Source organism: Lissotriton vulgaris, unplaced genomic scaffold (genome assembly GCF_964263255.1).
Source record: "Lissotriton vulgaris unplaced genomic scaffold, aLisVul1.2 SCAFFOLD_254, whole genome shotgun sequence".
Classification (NCBI taxonomy): Eukaryota; Metazoa; Chordata; class Amphibia; order Caudata; family Salamandridae; genus Lissotriton; species Lissotriton vulgaris.
In genome coordinates this window covers 1,757,816-1,781,138 of record NW_028243099.1, presented here as the reverse complement: position 1 = coordinate 1,781,138, position 23,323 = coordinate 1,757,816, and the positions used below count along the sequence as shown (strand labels likewise).

Sequence of the window (23,323 nt, the reverse complement as noted above, 5' to 3'; positions counted from 1 at the left end):
AAAGCTTTAGTGCTTTACTGCATCCCACTCACTTCTAATTTGTGACCTTCCACCTACTTTATTCGTGTGTAAGCTCCACACACAAACATTCAGCCATATTCATCAATCTCCTGTTCTGCGAGGCCCTAATAGCGAATTCTAGCGATTCGCTATTAAGGACTCGCAAAACGGGATTCATGTAGGATTAGCAGAAATTTTTGCGATTCCTACTGATTCCTTATTTGCGATTAGCAATTCGCTAATCGCAAAAAAGATTGCGATTTGAAGGGTGCCAGGGGTGTCCAAAGGACACCCTGTAGCACCCCTCAAATGCACATTTGAACAGGTGTTGCGCACACACATGTCCAGGGGACATGTGTGTGTGTAACATGCAAAAGAAAAAAATGCACTAAAGTGCTTTTAACTCTTTTTTCGCAATTTACCACGAAGTCAGATTTCGTGGTAAATTGCGACCAAATATTGCGAATTCGCAATTTCAAATAGGGTGATGAATTGGATTTAAGGAATCTCTATTAGAGATTCCTTAAATCCAATTCCTCGCAAATATGCGATTTAGCAAATAGCGATTTTTGCATTTGGGATGATGAATCCCAAATGCAAAAATCGCACTCGCAAATGTTTCTCAGAATCTGGCCATTTGCGAGCGCAATTCAGGTTGATGAATATGGCTGATTGTTTCTGGTGTTCATCACTAACACCTCATATCTGAGCTTTGCCACACAATTCATTCTGCATATCTAACTACATCTATCTTCTGTAAGAATCTCATTTGTGTCTCTCACAGCAGGCTGTTTTACATTGGTAAGCATCTCTCTTCCACACAAACACTGTAAATCTAATTTTTGTGACATCCCACACAAGGATAATTCTTATTTCAAATTTATCTTATAGGGTGTCTTATATTCCTATGCAAGATAATGTGGTTTGAGTGCACTCTACACTTATGTCATCCATCTGCAATAGCGCTTCTCATAGATTAGACAACAAATGTTTTTGTATTGCGTTGTATACATTGCAAAGCATTGAGGGTTTTTCCACCATCCAGCCTCAGGAATGCAGGTGATAAACTTAGTGTTTGTGAAACTATTCTCGCTCTCCTTCTAGTGCCCTGCTAAACCTGGGACTTCCAAAAAGGATCCGACTGACTTCAATACTCAAACAGACACACAGAATCCTACACTATACTGTTAGACCTGTCAACCTTAGGACGGACTTCCCCCAAATTTTGTGCCTCCTTACCTCCTCTTTTTGTGATACATTTTGTTGGCCTTAGGGCTCTGAGGAGTTTACCTCTGCTCACCAGTGCTAAAGTGCATGTGCTTCTTCCTTAAAAATGTGAACATTGGTGTATACACAATTGGCCTTTTATATTTACTTGTAAATACCTTGTACAGTGTTACACCATATACCCAGGGCCTGCAAATTAAATGCTACTAGTGGGTCTGCAGTACTGATTGTGTCACCCACACAAGTAGCCCTTTAAAAATGCCTCAGGCCTGCCACTGCAGATCCTGTGTGTGTACTTTTACTGCCAAGTTGACTTTGTATTAAAATCCCTTGCCAAGCCTTAAACTTCCTTTAATTACACATATGTCACCCCTAAGGTAGGCCCTATGGAGGAGGGTGCTATGTTGCTAAAAGGTAGGACATGAACCTTTATGTTTTGCATGTCCTTGTAGTTAATAATAATAATAATAATAATAGGGACATTTATAAAGCGCTGAGTTACGCGCACCGGCGTGTCCACGTGCTAAAAAGTGGGAGAGGCGGCAAACAGGGAACACAGCTGCCAAGCAGGCAATTATTTAGCATAGAGGTGAGTTTTTAATTTCGCTCGAAACCTTGCTTCTTCAGGTTCCAGGCGCAAGTCCACTGGAAGTTTATTCCAGTAGTTTGCCGCTAGACACCTGAAGGATCTGTCTCCCATGCGTGCTTTCTTTACCCTGGGGATCCTCAGCAGACCCCCACCAGCGGATCTGAGTGCTCGGGCAGGTTCGTAGACTTCAATCAGTCTCCTCAATGGTCGAGGTGCCCTGCCATTCAGAATCCGGTGACAAGTGCAGAGGGCTTCATATTCGACTCTGCGCCTCACAGGGAGCCAGTGTAACTTCTGCAGGGCCACCTTCGAAGGCGCCCTTTTGGGCAGCCTGAGGATCAGATGAGCTGCAGCATTTTGCAGCACTTGAAGGCGGGCCATGCTTTTCTCTGGTGCCCCCAGGTACAGCAGGTTCCCGTAATCCATCCTGGCGGATGACATCTATATTCATTGTTCACTAATGTGAGGCCTATTCCTCTCATAGATTGACATTGGGAATTCCTTAATACACTCTTTTAAGGTGTAATATCTGGTTAGAAAGGAGTAGAAGAGGCATGTTTTATCACTTTGGAATGCCAATGATAAATCCTTTTTACTGGTAAGGATGGAGTGCACATTACTATTTAAGATATGCCACTTTTAGAAAGTGGACATTTATCTGCTCTTACAGCTCTGTGTGCATGCAGCCTGTCTCCAGTACACTTCAATATTAGTCCAATTGCATTTTGAGAATAGGAATGATGCAAAGAGCATTCAGTTTGTTGTTTCTTTTTTTCGTCCCACCTTTGTTTGCTTGGTGCATGACGGTGTAAGATTCAAAAACATGTTTTTCACATTTGGTCTAATTACTTTATGAATGTAAATAACAATTAAAGCATATTTACAAACTGTGACTACATGCCTGTATTTACCAATGTTACACTACAAAACTATGCAATTGTCTTCTTTTAACAGAGCGTACGGCTCTCAGAAAATGGCCGATTTGTAAAAGGTCACTGGAAAGTCCAAAAGGTTGTCCCTGTCCCCCCCCCAGAATTTGAGTGTCTCCTACGCCCCTGAACGACATCAATCTCTTTAAACGGCAGGTGCCGGAGTCTGACACTCCCCCACTCCCAAGTAGCCAGGGCGTAGAACACCCCCACGCCCCCCTCCCTCAATCTCCACCCTCACACACCCCTCCTCCTAACCACTATTGATCCATTGTGTCCTTTCACAGCTCCCTGAGGCACGCTAGCCCTCCTCCGCGCCCCCGGTGCACGCCCCGTGATGCTTTCCTATGCTTGACCCTCCTAGGGATCAGGTCAGGCCCGTTTCTAGCGGGTGGGCCGGGTGGGCCGGGCCCACCCAAACTTTGGCCTGGCCCACCCAATCATAACCCTTGGCCCTGGCAGTGACGTCAGCAAGGCCAGCACAATATGGCCACTGCAAGTTAAAACGTTCTTCGAACGTTATCTTTCTTTAGGAGTTGCGTGATTGGGCCTGGGCTCGGACCCCCAATCACGCATCTCCTATTAGGCAGGTGGGATGTGTCCCCGCCGACTCGTGCAGGTACATTAGGGGCACGGCGAAGGGGACAAAGCCTTTCGTTGGAACTGGATTTGTGGATAATTAATTCTTTTATGCTGGTGAAGAGGAGTTTGTTTTGCCTTCCCTGACCTTCCTGACCCCTTGAGCTGTTTGTTTAACCGATCCGGCTGTGGCAGAGTTCGTAAGGAGCAGGTAAGAGAATGTGTGGCTATTGTGTTTTTTAAATCTGCGAGAAAGACATACTTAGAACGCTGTGTTTATTTCATTTACATCGTTCGTGTGTTTAAATCGTTGGTATCATTCATGAGTGGTTCTGCACTGATGCACGACAACTAAATGTATAGATAACTTTGGGGATTGTTGATCTTGCTGGAGAGAGTTCTTTTTTTGGTTTGTAGTATTTAAATGCAATAGAGCTGTAGTTAACGTGGATAGCTCAGTGGGTTACTGCCTTTGTCACGGAGATCCTTTGATTCAGAAGATACGATCCTAACATAGGGCAGTGTGATCAAAGACGTGTATACAAACCAAACCAGAATGGTATAATTCGATTTATTTTTTTTTTTTTTTTTTTTTGTATTGCTAGTTCGAATTTTCCCAGTATTTCATTATTCTAATGTTGCAATACAGAGTTTGGGCAGATATAATTTCTAATCAGTACAGCCAACCACTGGGTTATGCTTTAAATCCTGTGTCTGTGGTTCTCCAGACCCAACCCTCTTAATACATATTGCCCAGCAGCATGGATGAGATGTGATTCCTACACCTGGTAATCCTCATTAGCTTATGTGACATTCCCTATAGGCTGATTTGGATACTTTTATGAATCATTGTGTCTGCATAATATGTGTGTGATGTACAGTACTGTGATACCCTACACTACGAGTAGCGCTATACAAGAAATAAAATGCATATGAGAGAGGGGCTATGGAGTGATGATAGGCTCTGTTGGAGGGTGGCAATGAGGGAATCCGAGGTGGGCATCATGAGGGGTGGAGATAGGGAGAGATGGGAGGCACTGGTGGAGGTTGTTTGTGAGGGAGGCTGAAGAGGAGGTCATGGGGGAGGGGCTTTGGAGTGATGAGAGGCACTGGTGGAGGCTGGTAGGAAGGGAGTCTGAGGAGAAGGTCATAAGGGGGAGTTGCTTCGGAGTGATGAGGGGCACTGGTGGAGGGGTAGGAAGGGAGTCTGAGGAGATCATGAGGGGGAGTTGCTTGGAGTGATGATGGGCACTGGTGGAGGGTGGTAGGGAGGGACTCCGAGGAGGCGGTCATGAGGGGGGTTGCTTTTGAGGGTTGGGCACTGGTGGAGGGTGGTAGGGAGGGATTCTGAGGAGGCGGTCATGAGGGGGGTTGCTTTGGAGTGATGGGCATTGGTGGAGGGTGGTAGGGAGGGAGTCTGAGGAGGAGGTATTTGGGGGGGGCTATGGAGCGCTGAGGGGCACTGGTGGAGGGTGGTAGGGAGGGAGTCGGAGGAGGTCATGAGGGGAAGAGGCTACGGAGAGATGAAGGCCAGTGTTGGAGGATGGCAATGAGGGAATCCGAGGAGGGGAAGGTCATGAGGAGGAGTTATGGAGAGATGAGGGGCACTGGTGGAGGGTGGTAGTGGGGGAGTCTGGGAGGAGGGTGGCAATGAGGGAATCCGATGAGGTCATGGGGGAGGTGCTTTGGAGCGATGAGGGACACTGGTGGAGGGTGGCAGTGAGGGACTCAGGAGGAGGTCAATGGGGGGAGGGGTTATGGAGCGATGAGGGGAACTGGTGGAGGGTATTTGTGTAGGAGTCTGAGGAGGTGGTCATGGGGAGGGGCTTTGGAGTGATGAGGGACACTGGTGGAGGGTGGTAGGGAGGGACTCTGAGGAGGCGGTCATGAGGGGGGTTGCTTTTGAGGGATGGGCACTGGTGGAGGGTGGTAGGGAGGGATTCTGAGGAGGCGGTCATGAGGGGGGTTGCTTTGGAGTGATGGGCATTGGTGGAGGGTGGTAGGGAGGGAGTCTGAGGAGGAGGTATTTGAGAGGGGCTATGGAGCGCTGAGGGGCACTGGTGGAGGGTGGTAGGGAGGGAGTCTGAGGAGGAGGTCATGAGGGGAAGAGGCTACGGAGAGATGAAGGCCAGTGTTGGAGGATGGCAATGAGGGAATCCGAGGAGGGGGAGGTCATGAGGAGGAGCTATGGAGAGATGAGGGGCACTGGTGGAGGGTGGTAGTGGGGGAGTCTGGGAGGAGGGTGGCAATGAGGGAATCTGATGAGGTCATGGGGGAGGTGCTTTGGAGCGATGAGGGACGCTGATGGAGGGTGGCAGTGAGGGACTCAGGAGGAGGTCAATGGGGGAGGGGTTATGGAGCGATGAGGGGCACTGGTGGAGGGTGGTAGGGAGGGAGTCTGATGAGGAGGTTATGACTGAAAGGGGCTAAGGAGAGATGAAGCGCACTGTTGGAGGGAGGTAGTAAAGGTGTCTACCGAGTGAGAGGTCAGTGGTGGGACACCAATAAATACTTTCGCACCAGCGCTATAATAGACCCTGTAATGTTTTTGCCTATTTAATTAGCAGTAGGGCCACTGTTATCCCCTTCTATCACACGCAGGAGTACAGTTTTTTCTATTTATATGTCCCTCATTTCACTTTTCCTGCCTGCTTTCTACCTCTGCCTCTCTCTCAAATGTCTATTATCATAGCCAGTGTATCATGGCCCTAGTGCAGGCTGGCTGCTACTTGATGTTTCAACAACACCCCTACTTAAGCTGTGAAAGCAGTGTTGGATGGGGGTGGGGGTCTTGATGCCACTGCGTAGAGGTATTGCATTATTGAATGACATTGTGCTTTGTACACATTTCTTAAAGTTAAAATGGCAACCTGTATCTGGTGAAAGGATTGAGATACCCCTCTGTCGCACCTAGGTGGATGCATTTTATATATATACTGGCTGCCTATAACTCTTTGGACATTCTAATGTATTGGCATGCTCATCTGTTGCTGCTAGAAGGACCCAAAGCCATCGATCTATATGCCTGTATTCATGCAATACTTTTCCTAGGCAGGTCTATTTTGTCTGCCTCTAATGGGTGCGCTACTTTGGATCGCTTGTCATCACTGCTGGTTGGACTCAAGATCATTTGCCATTGGTAACTATAGACCATTCAGGCCTATTGGGTGTTCTTCTGGCAATCTGGAGGCTAATATAGAGCTATACTATGACTGCTGTTCTCAAGTATGTGGTGGATGGCTCATCTGTTGTAGCTAGGTGGATCCCAAGGTAACCTGCTCAGTCACTCACAACAAAAAAATGTATGTAATTTACAGGTATTCCATCTCATTCTCCTCTCCTTGCTGCTAGACATCTACTTGCAATGACCTAATAAAACGTAACAGCATCAGTCTGATCACTCACGCACAATACTGAAACGCTCCCCAAGTAGGCCACACTGCGTTGCTCCACTCTTATAACTAGTCCTCGAACAGGCTAATTTTGGAAACCGTGGGCCGATAAAATGCCGGATATTGTATTGTGGCTGGAAAAGACTCAAAACAAATTGATTCTTTATTGGAAGAAAAAAATCCACCAGAGACCTAAATGAGCAACCATACCATAAAAAGTTTCAGTCCTCATGAATCATACAGAGATGTACGCAGCTCAACAAGCCTACAAAATGCAAAAGTGGAATGCCTTGGATTGAGGGAGAGAGCTGAAATGGTTCCCATACAACACATAACATATTCCATTCATTGTCTGTGCAGCACTGGACCCTCATTCCGGGATTTATAATTCAAGATTCTTATTTTAAATGCAACATGCAACTCATGGCAGATTTGCCATGAAAGACCAGAGCCTGTTCTGTATATCCGGATAATTTAATTATACCAAAGCTATCCATGGCTGCAATTGTATACTGCTTATTGAGGAATTTTCTAGTTTTTAATCACACACCTCAGGTTTTGTTTTTTAAAATTTTTTAATCATCGTATGGACACTATTACGGATTTTCAGTAACTTTTTTTTTAAGGTGCTTGACCTGTGGTATTTTGATGGAGGAACATTTTAACTAACCAAAGCTTTTTGTATTTTTAAATATTTTTTTCAGTTGCTTTTAAGCCTAGCTTGTGCATCATGGACAGATTCGTCATTCGGAGAGGTGCTGTAGATGCCAGCTGTAATCCCTTGTGTCATAATCCAAGTCCTGTACCAGCACCACCCATGGAAGTTGCAAAAGAAAGAAACATGTATGCTGTGAATAAAGACTTTATTGACCTTGAAAAGAATCAAGGTCATCTCAGCAGCAATGCTACAGATCTACATAGGGATAAACCATCCCAACCATTTCTCAAATCTTATCCCCGAACTAGATTTGGCAACCGTGAGAGGGCATTCAGCTCGGACTGGTACAAAACTCGACCATGGCTGGAGTACTCTGCTAGTCTAGATGCTTGCTTTTGTTTCCCATGTCGTGTGATTACTAATGGGAAGAATGATCGGGATACAGTTTTTACTGTAACTGGTTTCCGTAACTGGAAAAGTGCGCTAACATCTGGCACAGGTTTTGCTAAACATGTGGCCGGTCAAACTCACACGTATGCTGCACTAGCTCTAGCAGAGGCATCTAAGAGAGGGGAAAGAGGAGATACAATTGCCTTTTTAATAGATACTAAAGTAATAGAAAATAATCGATATTACTTAAAAAGCATTGGAGAAGTCATTCAATTTCTTGTTGTGAATGAACTCCCCCTCCGCGGCGACAATGAAGATGTGCTTGATTCAACAAGTGGTTTATTTTTAAAGCTTTTCCAATACACTCTCAAGAAAGATAAAAAGCTAGCCGAAATTATACACTCTATTCCCCTGAATGCAAAATATACATCCAAATGTATCCAAAACAAAGTCATAGATACCTTAACTGGCATGGTTCTCTCACAGGTCAAAAAGAAGTACAAAAGTTGTGATTCAAAAAGTTTTTGTATTAAAAGCGATGGCACCCGTGATAAATGTAACATTGAAAATCTGTCCCTCATGGTGCGTTTTGTGAGCAAATCCAAGCCTGAGGAGCATTTAATTGGTCTTTTACAGATGGAACAATTAGATGCTGAGTATATAGCTGATCGCATCTTAAGCCACTTGGTTGCCAGTGATTTCAAGCCAGAAGACATTTTAAGTCAGTGCTATGATGGAGCATCTGTGATGAGTGGATGCAGTGGGGGTGTTCAGGCTGTTATACAGAGAAGATTAGATAAATATATTCCTTACATACACTGTTACAATCATCAGCTTCATCTTGTTGTCATACATGCCATCCAAAGTGAACCAAGGGCAAAGAGATTTTTTGACCTTTGTAATATGCTGTACAATTTTTTTCATCGTCATGATGTGAGTCAAAGATATAATGGGCCAACTCTCAAACGTCTTCTTGAGATTCGATGGACCAGCCATTATGAGGTTACAAAATGTGTGGTTGAAAACATTGACACAATTTCTGATCTTATATCAGACATATATCATGATGACAATGCTGCATCTGAGTTGAAGGCAGAAGCTTGTGGTTTACTATCTCATATTCAAAGGGAAAATGTTTATGTTATTGGGAAATTTTTACAAGATCTACTTTTAACTTTAAAACCTGCTAATGCTGTGTTTCAGACACAGCAAACAAATTTGTGTTTTGCAGTGGAAGTGGTACAGTCAACACTTAATGCCCTGAAATCAATGCGTGCAGATCCAATGTTTTCTACCAAGTACTGCTCTTCTGATGATGTGTTAGACGAAACCACACGTGTTAATCGTGGACCAAAAAGGAGGAGGACTCTCAACTGCCGATTTGCAGATTCCGTGGTACTTTCAACAGTTGGACAATCTGCAGATGACTCTTCCTTTTCTCAACAGCAAGTGCTCAGGCAGCCCATCTTGAACATTCTGGACAGAGCAATAGCTGAAATGGAGACCAGATTCTCCCAGAAGAACATTGAACTTATCGAAGCCATTTCAATTTTGGTTCCCTCATCACCAAATTTTCTTGATATGAACAAGTGTGAACCCCTCCTTGAACTAACTAAAGTAATCAAAGCTACTCTTGCAGCAGAACTAACTGTTGCAAAACCATTGTTACAAAAAAAAGTCCCAGATGGTGCAGATGTTGCCACAATTTGTGAACTGGTACGTGATTATGCTGAAGCTTTCCCAGCACTTCATGAAATATATGTATCTGCTCTGGTTATAGGGGTTTCAACAGCAGCCTGTGAGAGCTCCTTTTCAACCCTATCCCGCGTCCTCACACCTTTCCGACGCACAATGAATCATGATCGGAAACAGAATTTGACTATTTTAGCACACGAGAAAGAGCTCACTGCCAATCTATGTATGGATGAGTTTGTAAGGGAGTTTTCAAAGAACAATAGAAGGTTACCTCTATGACTGGAACTGCTAGTTTTGAAATGGTCGGTGTGAAAACTGCTGGCAGTTTTCAAAATTACTCCTTTCTCTTTTTTCAAATTACTGTTTTTCAGGAATTTTTTATCTATGAAAGTACTTTGCAAAAAAATGAAAATAAAATAAAAAGTATAAGGTTACATTTGTGCAAAAAGCTAAGTGTTGGGCACATTGCAGTGAGTAAATAGCCAGCCTTTCTAGTGCAATGGTGTCAAGGCGTTGCTTAAACTTGAATGCTTTTTATATGCTTAGCATTCAAGTACTTGTGTTGAAGCCGGGGAGCTGGAATTCGAGGGTTTGCAGTTAGGTCCAGACGTTGGTCTTACTTTCAAATAACGCTCCATGTACACACAGAAGCAATCCGTTGTATCATGCTGCCTGTTTGCAAGTACATATGATGTAATCTAGGGCTTGTAGGCTACCTCCAGAAGCGACACATTGAGCCCGCAGTGGCCCACCCAAACGTGCCCTTGGCCCACCCAAACAAAAATTCCTGGAGCCGGGCCTGGATCAGGTGCTCAGCTGTGGTTCATTCCTGGGAATCCCCCTCTACGTCACACTCCCTCGCCTGCACGCAGTCGCCCTCGCGCGGCCGGGTTCTCCTAGTCATTGTCGCGGCGCTATCCGTGCACACCAAAGGTGCGAGGGGACAACACGTTTCCTCACACATTCATCCGGGCCCCTCAGCCAGCACGCGCTCACCCTCTTCCAGGGGTGGTCCGTGTGTGACGCAAAGCCGCCTCCCCCCCCCTTCTGTCTGCTCCGTGCCTTTCAGCGGCCTTATCCCGGATGAACGTATTCATATTGCTTTCTCTGAATCCTGAAACACATATTCAGTTAGCATTATCGTGTCACGTCATATCTTACTGGCACATTGTCGCATTAGAAAGAATTTGGAAAATACGTAAACCTCAAGTGCCAGGCTCCGGTCCCAGGTAGATGCCCCCAGGGTGAGTTTGCTGCACAGGTGTGTGCAGAGCCGGAGGGGCAGAGGCTGGCATCCATGCAGGCCCGGCGCCCTCTCAGGGGTGAGTGAGTATCAAGATGGTGGAGTTACAACTCTTTCTTGGACTGGGGCCGAGCAGAAGGGCTGGGGAAGGCTGCACACGAACCGGTCAGAGACGGGTCTGGGATTCAGTGGCTCGGCTTGAAAAGTTCTAGTTAAGCATCAAAAACAGGCGCATAAAACTCCCTGGGCACAACTCAGATTGTCTACAGAATAGCAATGCTACAGAACTCTGCTCAAACAAATAAAAATAAAAACCTGGTGTGATAGAAACCCTCAGATGCTGGGTGTAAAAGAAAGACGTGGACCTGCCCGGGGCAGGCGGACAGTGAGTGGGCAGTTTTCACATCAGAGCGGCTCCCCTGCAGCAGCTGCTCAGGGGTCACGTGACCAGCCCTCGGCGAGTAGAAATGCGCAATGGACGCTGCTGTTTGGGGTCATCCTGGACTTTTGTTCAAGGACAGAGGGAGGCGGCTCGGACAAACATACATCGAAGCTCACAGAGACGCTCTCTCTCCTTGAGGGCTACAACATATAGAGACGGGAAGAAAACCAGGCAGAGAGCGGGGCAGACAGGGCAGGGAGCGGGGCACCCACCAGCAGGGAGCAGGGCACACAAAGCAGGGGGTGCAGGGCACACAAAGCAGCAGCAGGGCACACAAAGCATGGTGCGGGGCACCCACCAGCAAGGAGCAGGGCACACAGGGCAGTGAGACAGCAGGGCACACAAAGCAGGGTGCAGGGCACACTAGGCAGGGAGCGGGGAACACAAGGCAGTGAGCAGGGCACACAAGGCAGTGAGCAGGGCACACAAGGCAGGGAGCGGGGCACGCAAAGCAGAGAGCAGGGCACACAAGGCAGTGAGCGGGGCACATAAAGCAGGGAACAGGGCACACAAGGCAGGGAGCGGGGCACGCAAAGCAGCAGCAGGGCACACAGGGCAGTGAGACAACAGGGCACACAAAGCAGGGTGCAGGGCACACAAAGCAGGAAGCAGGGTACACAAAGCAGGGGGCAGGGAACACACCTGCGGGGAGCAGGGCACACAAAGCATCAGCAGGGCACACAAAGCAGGGAGCACGGCACACAAAGCAGGGAGCAGGGCACACAAATCAGGGCACACAAAACAGGAAGCAGGGTACACACCAGCAGGAAACAGGGAACACAATGCAGGGAACAGTGTATACTAAGGGAGCAGGGCACAAAAGGCAGGGAGTAGGGCACACAACGCAGGGAGTAGGGTTCACACCAGCAGGGAGCAGGGTATACTAAGGGAGCAGGTCACAAAAGACAGGGAGTTGGGCACACAACTCAGAGAGTAGGGTTCACACCAGCAGGAAGCAGGGTATACTAAGGGAGCAGGTCACAAAAGACAGGGAGTAGGGCACACAACGCAGGGAGTAGGGTTCACACCAGCAGGGAGCAGGGTATTCTAAGGGAGCAGGTCACAAAAGACAAGGAGTAGGGCACACAACGCAGGGAGTAGGGCACACTGACCAGGGAGCAGGGTGCACAAAACAGGAAGCAGAGCACACAAGGCAGGGAGAAGGGCACACACCAGCAGGAAACAGGGAACACAAGGCAGGGACCACGGCACATACCAGCAGGGAACACTGCACAGGGAGTAGGGCACACAAAGCAGGGAGCAGAGCACACAAAAAAGGAAGCAGGGTACACACGAGCAGGAAGTAAGTCACAAAAGACAGGGAGTAGGGCACCCAAAGCAGGGAGCAGGGCACACAAAGCAGGGAGCAGGGCACACACCAGCAGGAAGCAGAGCACACAAGGCAGGGAGCAGGGCACACACCAGCAGGAAACAGAGCACACAAGGCAGGGAGCATGGCACATAAGGCAGGGAATAGGGACACACCAGCAGGGAGCAGGGTATACCAAGGGAACCAGGCACAGAAGGCAGGGAGTAGGGCACACAAAGTAGTGAGTAGAGCACACACCAGCAGGGAGCACGGCACACACCAGCAGGGAACAGGGCACAGGGCCTAGGGCACACAAACCAGGGAGCAGGGCACACAAAGCAGGAAGCAGGGAACACACCAGCAGGGAGCAGGGCACACAAACCAGGGAGCAGGGCACACAAAGCAGGTAGCACAGCATACAAAACAGGGAGCAGGGTACACACCAGCAGGAAGCAGAGCACACAAGGCAGGGAGCAGGGCACACACCAGCAGGGAGCAGGGCACAACAGGCAGGGAGTAGGGTACACAACGCAGGGAGTAGGGTACACACCAGCAGGGAGCAGGGTATACTAAGGGAGTAGGGCACAACAGACAGGGAGTAGGGCACACACCAGCAGGGACCACGGCACATACCAGCTGGGAACACTGCACAGGGAGTAGGGCACACAAACCAGGGAGCAGGGCACACAAAGCAGGAAGCAGGGAGTAGGGCACACACACCAGGGAGCAGAACACACAAAACAGGAAGCAGAGCACACAAGGCAGGGAGAAGGGCACACACCAGCAGGAAACAGAGCACACAAGGCAGGGATAAGGGCACACACCAGCAGGGTGCAGGGTACACTATGGGAGCAGGTCACAAAAGACAGGGAGTAGGGCACACAAAGCAGGAAGCAGGGAACACACTAGCAGGGAGCAGGGCACACAAACCAGGGAGCAGGGCACACAAATCAGGGAGAAGGGCACAAAAGGCCGGGAGCAGTGCACACAAATCAGGGAGCAGGGCACACAAATCACGGAGCAGGGCACACAAAGCAGGGAGCAGAGCACACAAAGCAGGGTGCAGAGCACACAACGCAGGGAGGCAGCAGGGCACACAAAGCAGGGAGCAGGGCACACGGGGCAGGGGGACGGCAGGGCGCAGAAAGCAGGGAGCAGAGCACACATCAACTGGGAGACTGGCACATACAAGCAAGGAGCAAGAAACACACTAGCAGCAGGGAGCAGGGCACACGTCATCTGGCAGGCAGGGCACACATCAGCAAGGAGAAGGGTACTGGACAGCAGGGAGCAGTGCACACGTTGGAAGGAAACATGCGCGGGGCACATAATGCAGGGAGCAAAGCACACATCATCAGGGAGCAGAGCACCCACTAGCTCCCTGCTGGGCACACAGCAGCAGGACACACAACGCAGGGAGCAGGGCACACCCCTGCAAGAATTGGGGGGCAAAACATTACGAAGCAGAGCACACATCAGCAGTGAGCATAGCACACATCAGCAGTGAGCATAGCACACATCACTAGGGCACACGCTGTCCGCAGCCTCTCTCTGCCTCCCCTCTATGTGTGCCAACATCGCATCCCTCAAACTTTGTGAAACTGTCTTTGAACCCCGCGCGCCCACACCCACACGCGCACACGACAAAGCACGTGCCTGTTCGTAAGTTCCCAGCTCATGCATGCCACGTTAGAAGCGGTTTTTCTTACCTGATCTGAACAGGACGATGCAGCAAACCAGGACGCTTCTGAGGTAGACCCCCAGCTCCATGGCGCCTGGGCAGTGATGGGGGCTGCTCCGGCTGGGAGAGAGACACGGCGGTGGCCGGGCTGGGATCCTGTGACGTGCGCCACTGCCTTCTCATGGGGCTATGCACAAGGGAGGCCGGCCGGGCTGGGGCTCCTGTGAGACACGGCGTCGGGGCGGCTGCAGCTGCTTGAGAGAGGCTGGCAGGGCTGGGGCTCCTATGCGGTGCGCCACTTCCAGGGCCGGACTGGGAACAGATACTGGCCACTTCCTGGTTGTCCGGGCTGGCGCTTCTGGGAGGTGCGCCTCGTTGTGAGGTTGTTAAAATTTGCAGTGACTTACTCCATTTGTTTGAGAAAAGGTAGGCTGGCGGGTTGGGGCCCGTGTGAGGTTGGCGCTGCTCCAGCTGCGAGGTAGGCGCAGGCAGGGACGTGCGCCTCCGAGCCCTTTCGCGGAGTAGCAGACGGGTTGGGCGCTATTCCAGCTGTGAGAAATGCGAGGCGGTCAGAGCCTGTGGTCCCGCGAGGCTCGCCCCTGACTGGCCAACGATTCGCATACAGGCTCGTGCTGCTGCTTCAGTGGGGCTGGCAGGGCTAGTGCTCCTTTGGGATGCGCCAGTCCCTATTATGAAGTTGCGCTGCGCAGGGTGGCTTGATGTCTCCGGAAGGGGGCGTAAGGTGTTTTATTGTATAGCCAGGAGGCGTGTGTCTGTTGCAACGCCTGTCTCTGTTGCAACTTGAGAGCTGGTCGGAAATACAGGTAATCTCCCCTGAAGTCTCCTTAGCGCCTTGAAGCGCAGGCAAGAATAAAAAAACTGAACTTGGTGTCAAAAGACAGGCTTTCCCAGAGACCTTAGCTACTGTGAGCTGTTCTTAGTGCTGAAACACAGGCCAGTTCCAGGAGCTACACTTGTAGTTGTAACACACCTTTCATCCAATCTGCTCCCTCCTCGTTGCCGAGAGACAGGTTCGTGCTAGAGCCTTAATTGGAGATATAACACGCCTTTCATCCGCTCTGCGCTCTCCTTGCACTGAAACACAGACTCCTTCCAAAACTTTACAGGAGATGTAACACACCTTTCATCCACCCTGCTCCCTCTTCGATGCTGAAAGACAGACTCGTCCCAGGGCCTTGCTTGGAGATGCAGCACACCTTTCATCCACTCTGCGCTCTCCTTGGTGCTGAAACACAGCTTGGTCCCAGAGACGCTATCCACAGTGAGCTGTCCTCGGTGCTGAAACACTGACTCGTCTGATAGAAGTCATCTCTCTCCGCGCTCCTTGGTGTCCCACAAGATGTATCTGAAGCTGCAACACCCCTTTCATCCACTTTGCGCTCTCCTCGGTGCTGAACCACAGGCTCCACCCAGAAACGTTAACCACTGGGTATTGCTAAAGTAGATGAAACACAGAGACTACAGCGCCCCTTAATGATGAAACACAGGCCAGTCCTACGGCCTGTATCTGTAGATGTAAAACACCTTTCATCCACTGTGTACTCTCCTTGCTTCGGTGTACAGACTCGTTCCAGTGCTGTACCTGGAGGTGCGACACGCCTTTCATCCACTATGTGCTCTCCTGGGTGATGAAACACAAAGTGACCCCATGAGCTGCCCCCGATGATGAAATGTAGAGTGGCTTCAGCGCTGCTTCTGGAGGGGTAATCCACCTTTCACTCACAGTGGGCTGTCACTCGTCCTGGAATCCATAGTACCCATCAATATCCTCCGCTTGATTCCACGTCACCAGGGCCACATCTGAATAATGGAGCACAGCCAATCACATCCACAGCCAAAATGGATCCCGAGCAGCAGGCTGCTGAGGCTTGGGAGGCTCTGCGCGAGGCAAAGCACGTGGAAAGTTCCCAGGCAGCAAAGTATTCCAGGGCAGGCAAGAATTACCCTACAAAGTAAACGGAATATTGTTACACAGCTGCAATAACACGTTTTACCCATGCTGCAGGTCAGGGTTCAAAAGGCAAAGCAGACAAGTGCATGCACGTTTGTGTTCTCTGTGTTCAAAAATACACAACAGCGCCTAGAGGCGTGCTTTTATGGCTCGATGCACTTAAACGCTAGGGATACGTGGTGCGGGTCAGCAGCCTGCTGGCTACATCTGTCGACGAATCACAGGTCGATAAAAGGAGGAGCACATGTGAGTTGGGTCAATCGCATGAGCTGTTATTTACGGCCTTTCGAAGCTGCACGTTAGCAGCATTCAGCACTATTTCAACACTACAATTGTGCACGTGCTAGACCACCGTGCGTGTGCACGTCTCTTCTGCCACACACGAGCGGGTGGCGAGGAGGATCACAGGTGCTGTTCGTGTAAAGTGCTTGCTCTGCGCTGGCTGCGTGAGTTTGCGTGTTTGTAGTGGTATGTGTATGCTGTGTCTGTAGGGTCTGTGTTTGATAGGTGTGCGTGTGCTGTTTACTGTTTCAGTGTTTTCTATTTGTTGGGTGAAGCCTATAAACATACACGTGCTGCGCGCGCGTTTGTTCTCTTATTGAGCACAAACACACGCTCGTGTGGTTTGAGTGATTCCTTCCAATGTTAACTGCTTTGTGTGTGTGTGTGTACGTCGGAAGTTTTACACGTCTGTGTCTGCGTGGCTGTATGTTTACGGTTCAGTGGGCGTTTCTCGTTTTTCTCTGCATTCACTATTCCCCCCCCCCGCCCCTCCCCCCCACCGCCCCCAGGCCTTCTCACACTCTCGTGTTATGTGTGCGTGCACGTGTGGCTCGTGCACGGGGGTCATGTCTGCTTCCTCGTGGTGTGTGCACCCTCGAGCATCGTATGTCAGTGATTCTGAGGGAGTGTGTTCGTGTGCATTGTGAAACAGCGGTGCAATGTGTGTGCTGGTATGTGCATGCAATGTTATGTATGAACCCTGTGTGTGTGGCATGCAAGTGCCGTTGTGTGTAGTAAGTGTGACAGGACTTCTACACCAGCCTGTCCCGGTGTACTGGAGCCGCCCCCTCCCCTGTCCACAGCGATCTCCGCCCCCACACCCACCTCACCCTCGCCCCCATTGTCCTGAAGATAAATCCTGTGAGTAGTAATGCAACCGGTTGTTTACAGCCGAGGTGAGCACAGAAAATCCATAGTAATTCCGGCCGCGGGTGAGTGATGCTCTCGGGGCGGCGGAGGGAAGGATTTGTGTGCCGCGGGTCACAGGGCTGATTAACTAAAGAGAGCCGGGAGTTGAGAAGGATGGCGCAATCACCAGAGCGGCAGTCAGTCACCCTGGTCGATGTTGTGGGGGTGCTGTCTCCTCTAACGGGGAGCACACTGCGGGTACATAACTACAGATGGCTCTATTGTGTCCGCACACCCCGACTGGGGGCAGATATACTGGTCTCAGGGGCGTATGTGAACAGACAGGTCTCAGGGGTGTGCGTTGAAATACTGGTCACAGGGGTGTGCGTTGAAATACTGGTCTCAGGGGCGTGTGTTGAAATACTGGCCCCAGGGTCGTGTGTTGAAATACTGGTCTCGGGGGCGTTGGTTGAAATACTGGTCTCTGGGGCATTGATTGAAATACTGGTCTCAGGGGTGTGTGTTGAAATACTGGTCTCAAGGGTGTGTGTTGAAATACTGGGCTCAGGGGCGTGTCTTGAAATACTGGTCTCAGGGGTGTGCGTTGAAATACTGGTCTCAGGTGTTTGTGTTGAAATACTGGTCTCAGGGGCGTGTCTTAAAATATTGGTCTCAGGGGTGTGCGTTGAAATACTGGTCTCAGGGGTGGGGTTGAAATACTGGTCTCAGGGGTGTGTACGTTGAAATACTGGTCTCAGGGGTGTGCGTTGAAATACTGGTCTCAGGGGCGTGTGTTGAAATACTGGTCTCAGGGGTGTGGGTTGAAATACTGGTCTCGGGGGGGGTGTTGAAATACTGATCTCAGGGGTGTGCGTTGAAATACTGGTCTCAGGGGTGTGTGTTAAAATACTGGTTTAAGGGGTGTGCGTTAAAATACTGGTCTCAGGGGTGTGTGTTGAAATACTGGTCTCAGGGGTGTGTCTTGAAATACTGGTCTCAGGGGTGTGCGTTGAAATACTGGTCTCAGGGGTGTGTGTTGAAATACTGGTCTCAGGGGTGTGCGTTGAAATACTGGTCTCAGGTCAGTGTTGTAATACTGGTCTCAGGGGTGTGTTTTGAAATATTGGTCTCAGGGGCGTGGGTTTAAATACTGGTCTCAGGGGCGTGTGTTGAAATACTGGTCTCAGGGGTGTGCGTTGAAATACTGGTCTCTGGGGCGTGGATTGAAATACTGGTCTCAGGGGCGTGGGTTGAAATACTGGTCTCAGGGGCGTGGCTTGAAATACTGGTCTCAGGGCTGTGCGTTGAAATACTGGTCTCAGGGGTGTGTGTTGAAATACTTGTCTCTGGGGCGTGGATTGAAATACTGGTCTCTGGGGCGTGGATTGAAATACTGGTCTCAGGGGCGTGGGTTGAAATACTGGTCTCAGGGCTGTGCGTTGAAATATTGGTCTCAGGGGTGTGCGTTGAAATACTGGTCTCAGGGGCGTGGATTGAAATACTGGTCTCTGGGGCATGGATTGAAATACTGGTCTCAGGGGTGTGCGTTGAAATACTGGTCTCTGGGGCGTGTGTTGAAATACTGGTCTCAGGGGTGTGCGTTGAAATACTGGTCTCAGGGGCGTGTGTTGAAATACTGGTCTCAGGGGTGTGCGTTGAAATACTGGTCTCAGGTGTGTGCGTTGAAATACTGGTCTCTGGGGCATGGATTGAAATACTGGTCTCAGGGGCGTGGATTGAAAAACTGGTCTCAGGGGTGTGTGTTGAAATACTGGTCTCCATGGCGTGTGTTGAAATACATGCATAACAGACAGGTGACTGAAACATGAGCGGAGGGGGAAGATGTGTGACATTTAGTAAAGTAGAGTGATAAATAACAGCTGTTCTTTTAGCTCTTTCCTGAAGTGACACAATAATGGAGAAAGCCTGAAATGCAAAGGGGGACAACCTTGGACCACAAGATGAAAGAGCCTCTTGGTGCGTTTGTCCTCTGGATGTCTTGATGTTTCCAGTATGGCCAGTGTAGCCCCCTCCCCATCCCGGGAGCATGTAAATGAATATGCCACAAATGGAGCTCTGGATTGTACGTACTTATTCCTCAGTATACAATCACACACTGCACTCTCATTACATCACAACCATTAATAACCACACTTTAACACCTCCCAACAAGTTACGGAATTTCTTGTTCAGTTCGCCCAGAACCACAGGGTCCTAGCCCACATAGTCTCACAACACTCCATCTCCCCCTTTGTTAAATTAGGAGTACAAACAAATAGTCACATCATATTTCTTCAATAAAGCATCGGGGCACACGCAATAGTCGGCCAGATTGAGTGGTATAAGATGGTTGAGATGCGCCCTGATAGTGCTCCGATGGCACAAGATCCGATGCTTGGTCTGGACTGTCAGGCGGGATCACCTCATTCATGATAACACGAGCTGACAATAGTAGAGGTCGGTGCTTGTAGTGTGATGAGTCCGGGAATATGTGTCGTCACCATATGTCCTTTGAACGAAACAACTCTTGGAGGATCAACAGCAAACGGAGTGTCTGTTTTCTGCTTTAGTTTCTGCTTTATATAATCACACTAGCAGGGTTCTTTATGGAGGAATTATCACCATCCGCGGTACCACTCACAATATAATGCTCACAAAAATGTACCGAATGGTCTAAGTATTGCACTAAAATAATCGGTTGTCAAAGGGGGAATGGACAATTACATTTGTAAAGACGAGAACCCTCACTCACCCAAAGGTGACATGCTTTACCATTGGGGTCCCTCTTGCACTCTGCAATCGCGAGGCACACAGTTTGGGCTACAACTCTCCCTCAGGAGAGGAGCGTGAGGTGTTTTAGGACATCCAATGAGGGTAAGAGTAAAATTGTAAATTGATACTTGTATAGCGCACTACTCACCCGTAAGGGTCTCAAGGCGCTTGTACGAATCCCGCTGTGGAACCCATCCTGGCTTTCCCTGTGAGGCGTCCACTCCTGGGCACCCCCAAGGTGGAGGCCAGGCATCCTTAGTGTTGTGGAGATTAAGCAAGCTATTGCCCAGAGTTGCAGAGTGGGACTCCATGATTGGAATAGGCACTGAGGCGAGAATTATCAGGTCCGTGGAATTTTGAGCCCAAGACCCGCCAAGGCGGGGAATTAAATCCTGGTCCCGGGCTAGACCTCTGCATCAGGGTCTGCCGCTCTAATCATGAAGCCACACTTCTCCACAGAATGAGGGGCAGAGTGCAAAGATAATAGGAAAAAAATACGTGGTGATTTAGAACTATCTCCTGGATAGACAAACAAGACTTTAATTGGTGTCCCCAGTAGATAGAGCTAAAATCAGCGAAGGTAAAATAGGGACATGGATTTTTCCTATTAAGCTAGGTCCACATGTTTCTGCCTGTATGACTGGTTCGTGGCATTCTTCAGGACCAACTTCTAGTCACTCTGCTACAATCGTGAAAATCTTAAGTAAAAATACCATACTCAAATTCTATGGCAATAAAAGTCTAGCTTTCCTTGATCCTGCGTCTTACATTTAAAGGCCTTTAAATCTAAAAGGCAGGCTCAAGGAAAGCTAGACTCCCCAGACCTGTAATTAAAGGACCTTTTGAAGGTGGAGGCAGACAAATAGTCCTGATTTGAAGGTGGACCAGACTGCGGCTGGTACCACTGATCATTGCCATAGAATTAGAGTATGGAATTTTTACTTAATCCCACTGGGGACAGCAATTAAAGTCATTTTTGTCTATCCAGGAGATAGTTTTACCTTACCACATAATTTTTTCCTATTATTTTCGCACTCTGCCCCCCACTCTTACCCCCATTGGGTGACCTAAAACACCTCATGCTCCTCTCCTGAGGAAGAGTTGTAGCCCAAACTGTGTGCCTTGCGATTGCAGAGTGCAAGAGGGACCCCAATGGTAAAGCATGTCACCTCTGGGTGAGTGAGGGTTCTCGTCTTTACAAATGTAATTGTGAATTCCCCCTTTGACAACCAATTATTTTAGTGTAGTAGTTAGACCATCAGTTACTTTTTTGTATTAGTTTCTGCTTTACTAGGACCTAGTCACCTTCATCGAAAACGGTTTTCTGGGCTTGTCAGCGATGATAGACATGTTTTCATCTGGGATTTCCAAAAAGTGTCTGTGACACGAACCTTATCAGCATTCAAGGATTGGTCTGCTGTTCACTATGGGAGTTTGGTTCCGACGTCTCTCCAAATAGCAAGGTGGCGGGGCTTTCATAAGTTGTGGAGTGAAGAGCTGAACAACAAGCTCAGAGGGCCTGGTTTAATTTAATTCCCTCTGTCGATTTGAATTTCTACAACACCATTAGCTTGGGGTCACTGAGATGTGCTGTTTTGACGCTTGACATTTATTCTGATAAGAAAATCCTTATATGTTTTGCGATTGAGCAGCAGATCATTGTCGGATTTGACAATGGCATGGATACCCCACGATGCAAATATGTTATCGAGGCGCTCGGTGACCTTGTCATGGGTTGTTGATGAAAACTCCTCTACTAAAGGAAAGCATGAATACTCATCAATGACTACCATGAGATGATGTCAGTTATCTGAAGGCCCAAAGAAATCAACCGCAACTCTTTCTGGGGCATGTGCAGGAAGGTCAGACATTCTCAGTGGGAGCTGCATCACTTTGATCGAAAAGGCAGTTGCAAAGATGGCACTCTGTTAGTTCCATCTCAACTCGCACATCTAGGTGCAGGAACCACACACAGCCTTTTAGGGCTCTTTCGGTGGCTACAATGCCGCAATGTCTTCTGTGGGCTAGTTCAATGACCTGTTGTTTTAGGCTCTCAGGCATGACGATTCTTGGACCTCTCTACAGGGGGCGGCTCCTCCGCTGAGGGGGAGGAGCATCACCCCACTGCCTTTCCGTACATGATAGTAACGCAAGGTTATTATCATTGGATTTGTCCGTGCTGAGGCAGTTTTCCGGGGTGGTGCGGGGCTGCTCTGATGACAAGAGCATGGGAAGTGAGCTTTGTAAGGGCGCATGAATGTTTGGATGGTTGTCTCAGGCCAGCCAAACATTCATTGTTGTCACTTTGCATGTTCTCCACTCAGGATGCATTACGGCCTGGGTGGAGAACATGCCTAGGCCCCCTGCCCCTGTCTGAACACCGAGCCAAAGTGCTCAGACCAATGACAATGCTGCTTTACAGCGTTGTGATTGGCTTAGGAAGCCTGTGTGCTTCCGGCTTCCTCTTAGCAGAGAAGCCAGGAAAAGAGGACAGAGAGGACGGAGGCAGCTGGGCGGCCGACAGGTTAGTGATCTTATTTTTTTTTACACCACTCCCCGCTCCTGCCCCACTTTTGATTCATGAAAGCATCCTTCACTGTCTCTCAAGACAACATCTTTCTTGGTAATGGACAATTCATCCTGTACATTTTTGAATTTTGGAAATTCAATTTTGTCAACAAAAGGTCGAGCTTGCTTCTTCCACGATTGAGTTAAAATGATGCCTTTGAGGATAAGCACGTTTTGATCAGCATTAGTAGCAGCAATGACCTGTTCAATGGATCGGTTTACTGGCGTGCTGGACCTCACAATGACGTTAATGTACTGCTCAGCTGTGTAAGATGTTGATCTTTGCCGCGGTAACTGTACACTAAGCATGAGCGAATTTTGCGGATCTCGCGTTCGCGAATTTTGCGGATTTGCGGATTCGCAATCCGCAAAATCCGCGAATTCCCGCGAATTTGCGGATTTTTTTTTTTTGTGTTCGCCTGTGTTTCTGCCAGTTCGCGAGGGTTTTTACAATTTCGCAATTTGCGAACTTACCTGTCGGGTCGCAAGTTTTGCGAACTTGTTGTTTCTACGTGTCCAGCCTGTTTGGGACACTCTTCTTCATCACTGCCACTCTCTGTCACCACTGCCACTCTCTGACTACTCATGCCACCCTCTGGCCCACCCATGCCACCCTCTGTTTCATCACCACACCCTCTGGTTGTCCAGTGTACATTATTTTCGGCAAAGCAAAGCACACCTTCCCTGCCTCAAGTGACCTGAATTAATTTGGGGCTGATTAATGTGTCACAGAATATTTTTTTAGC

General features: G+C 48.9%; 1 protein-coding gene across 1 annotated transcript in view; it reads right to left on the bottom strand.

The window, feature by feature from the left end:
* CHRNA2 (cholinergic receptor nicotinic alpha 2 subunit) overlaps positions 1–14,469 on the bottom strand; it is a 236,509-nt gene extending 222,040 nt beyond the window's left edge. Inside the window, exon 1 of the mRNA XM_086948497.1 lies at positions 14,163–14,469. Coding sequence (XP_086804623.1) covers positions 14,163–14,223 — 61 coding nt within the window. The 5' untranslated portion in view covers positions 14,224–14,469. The remainder of the gene's footprint in view (positions 1–14,162) is intronic.
* Positions 14,470–23,323: the final 8,854 nt, after the last annotated feature.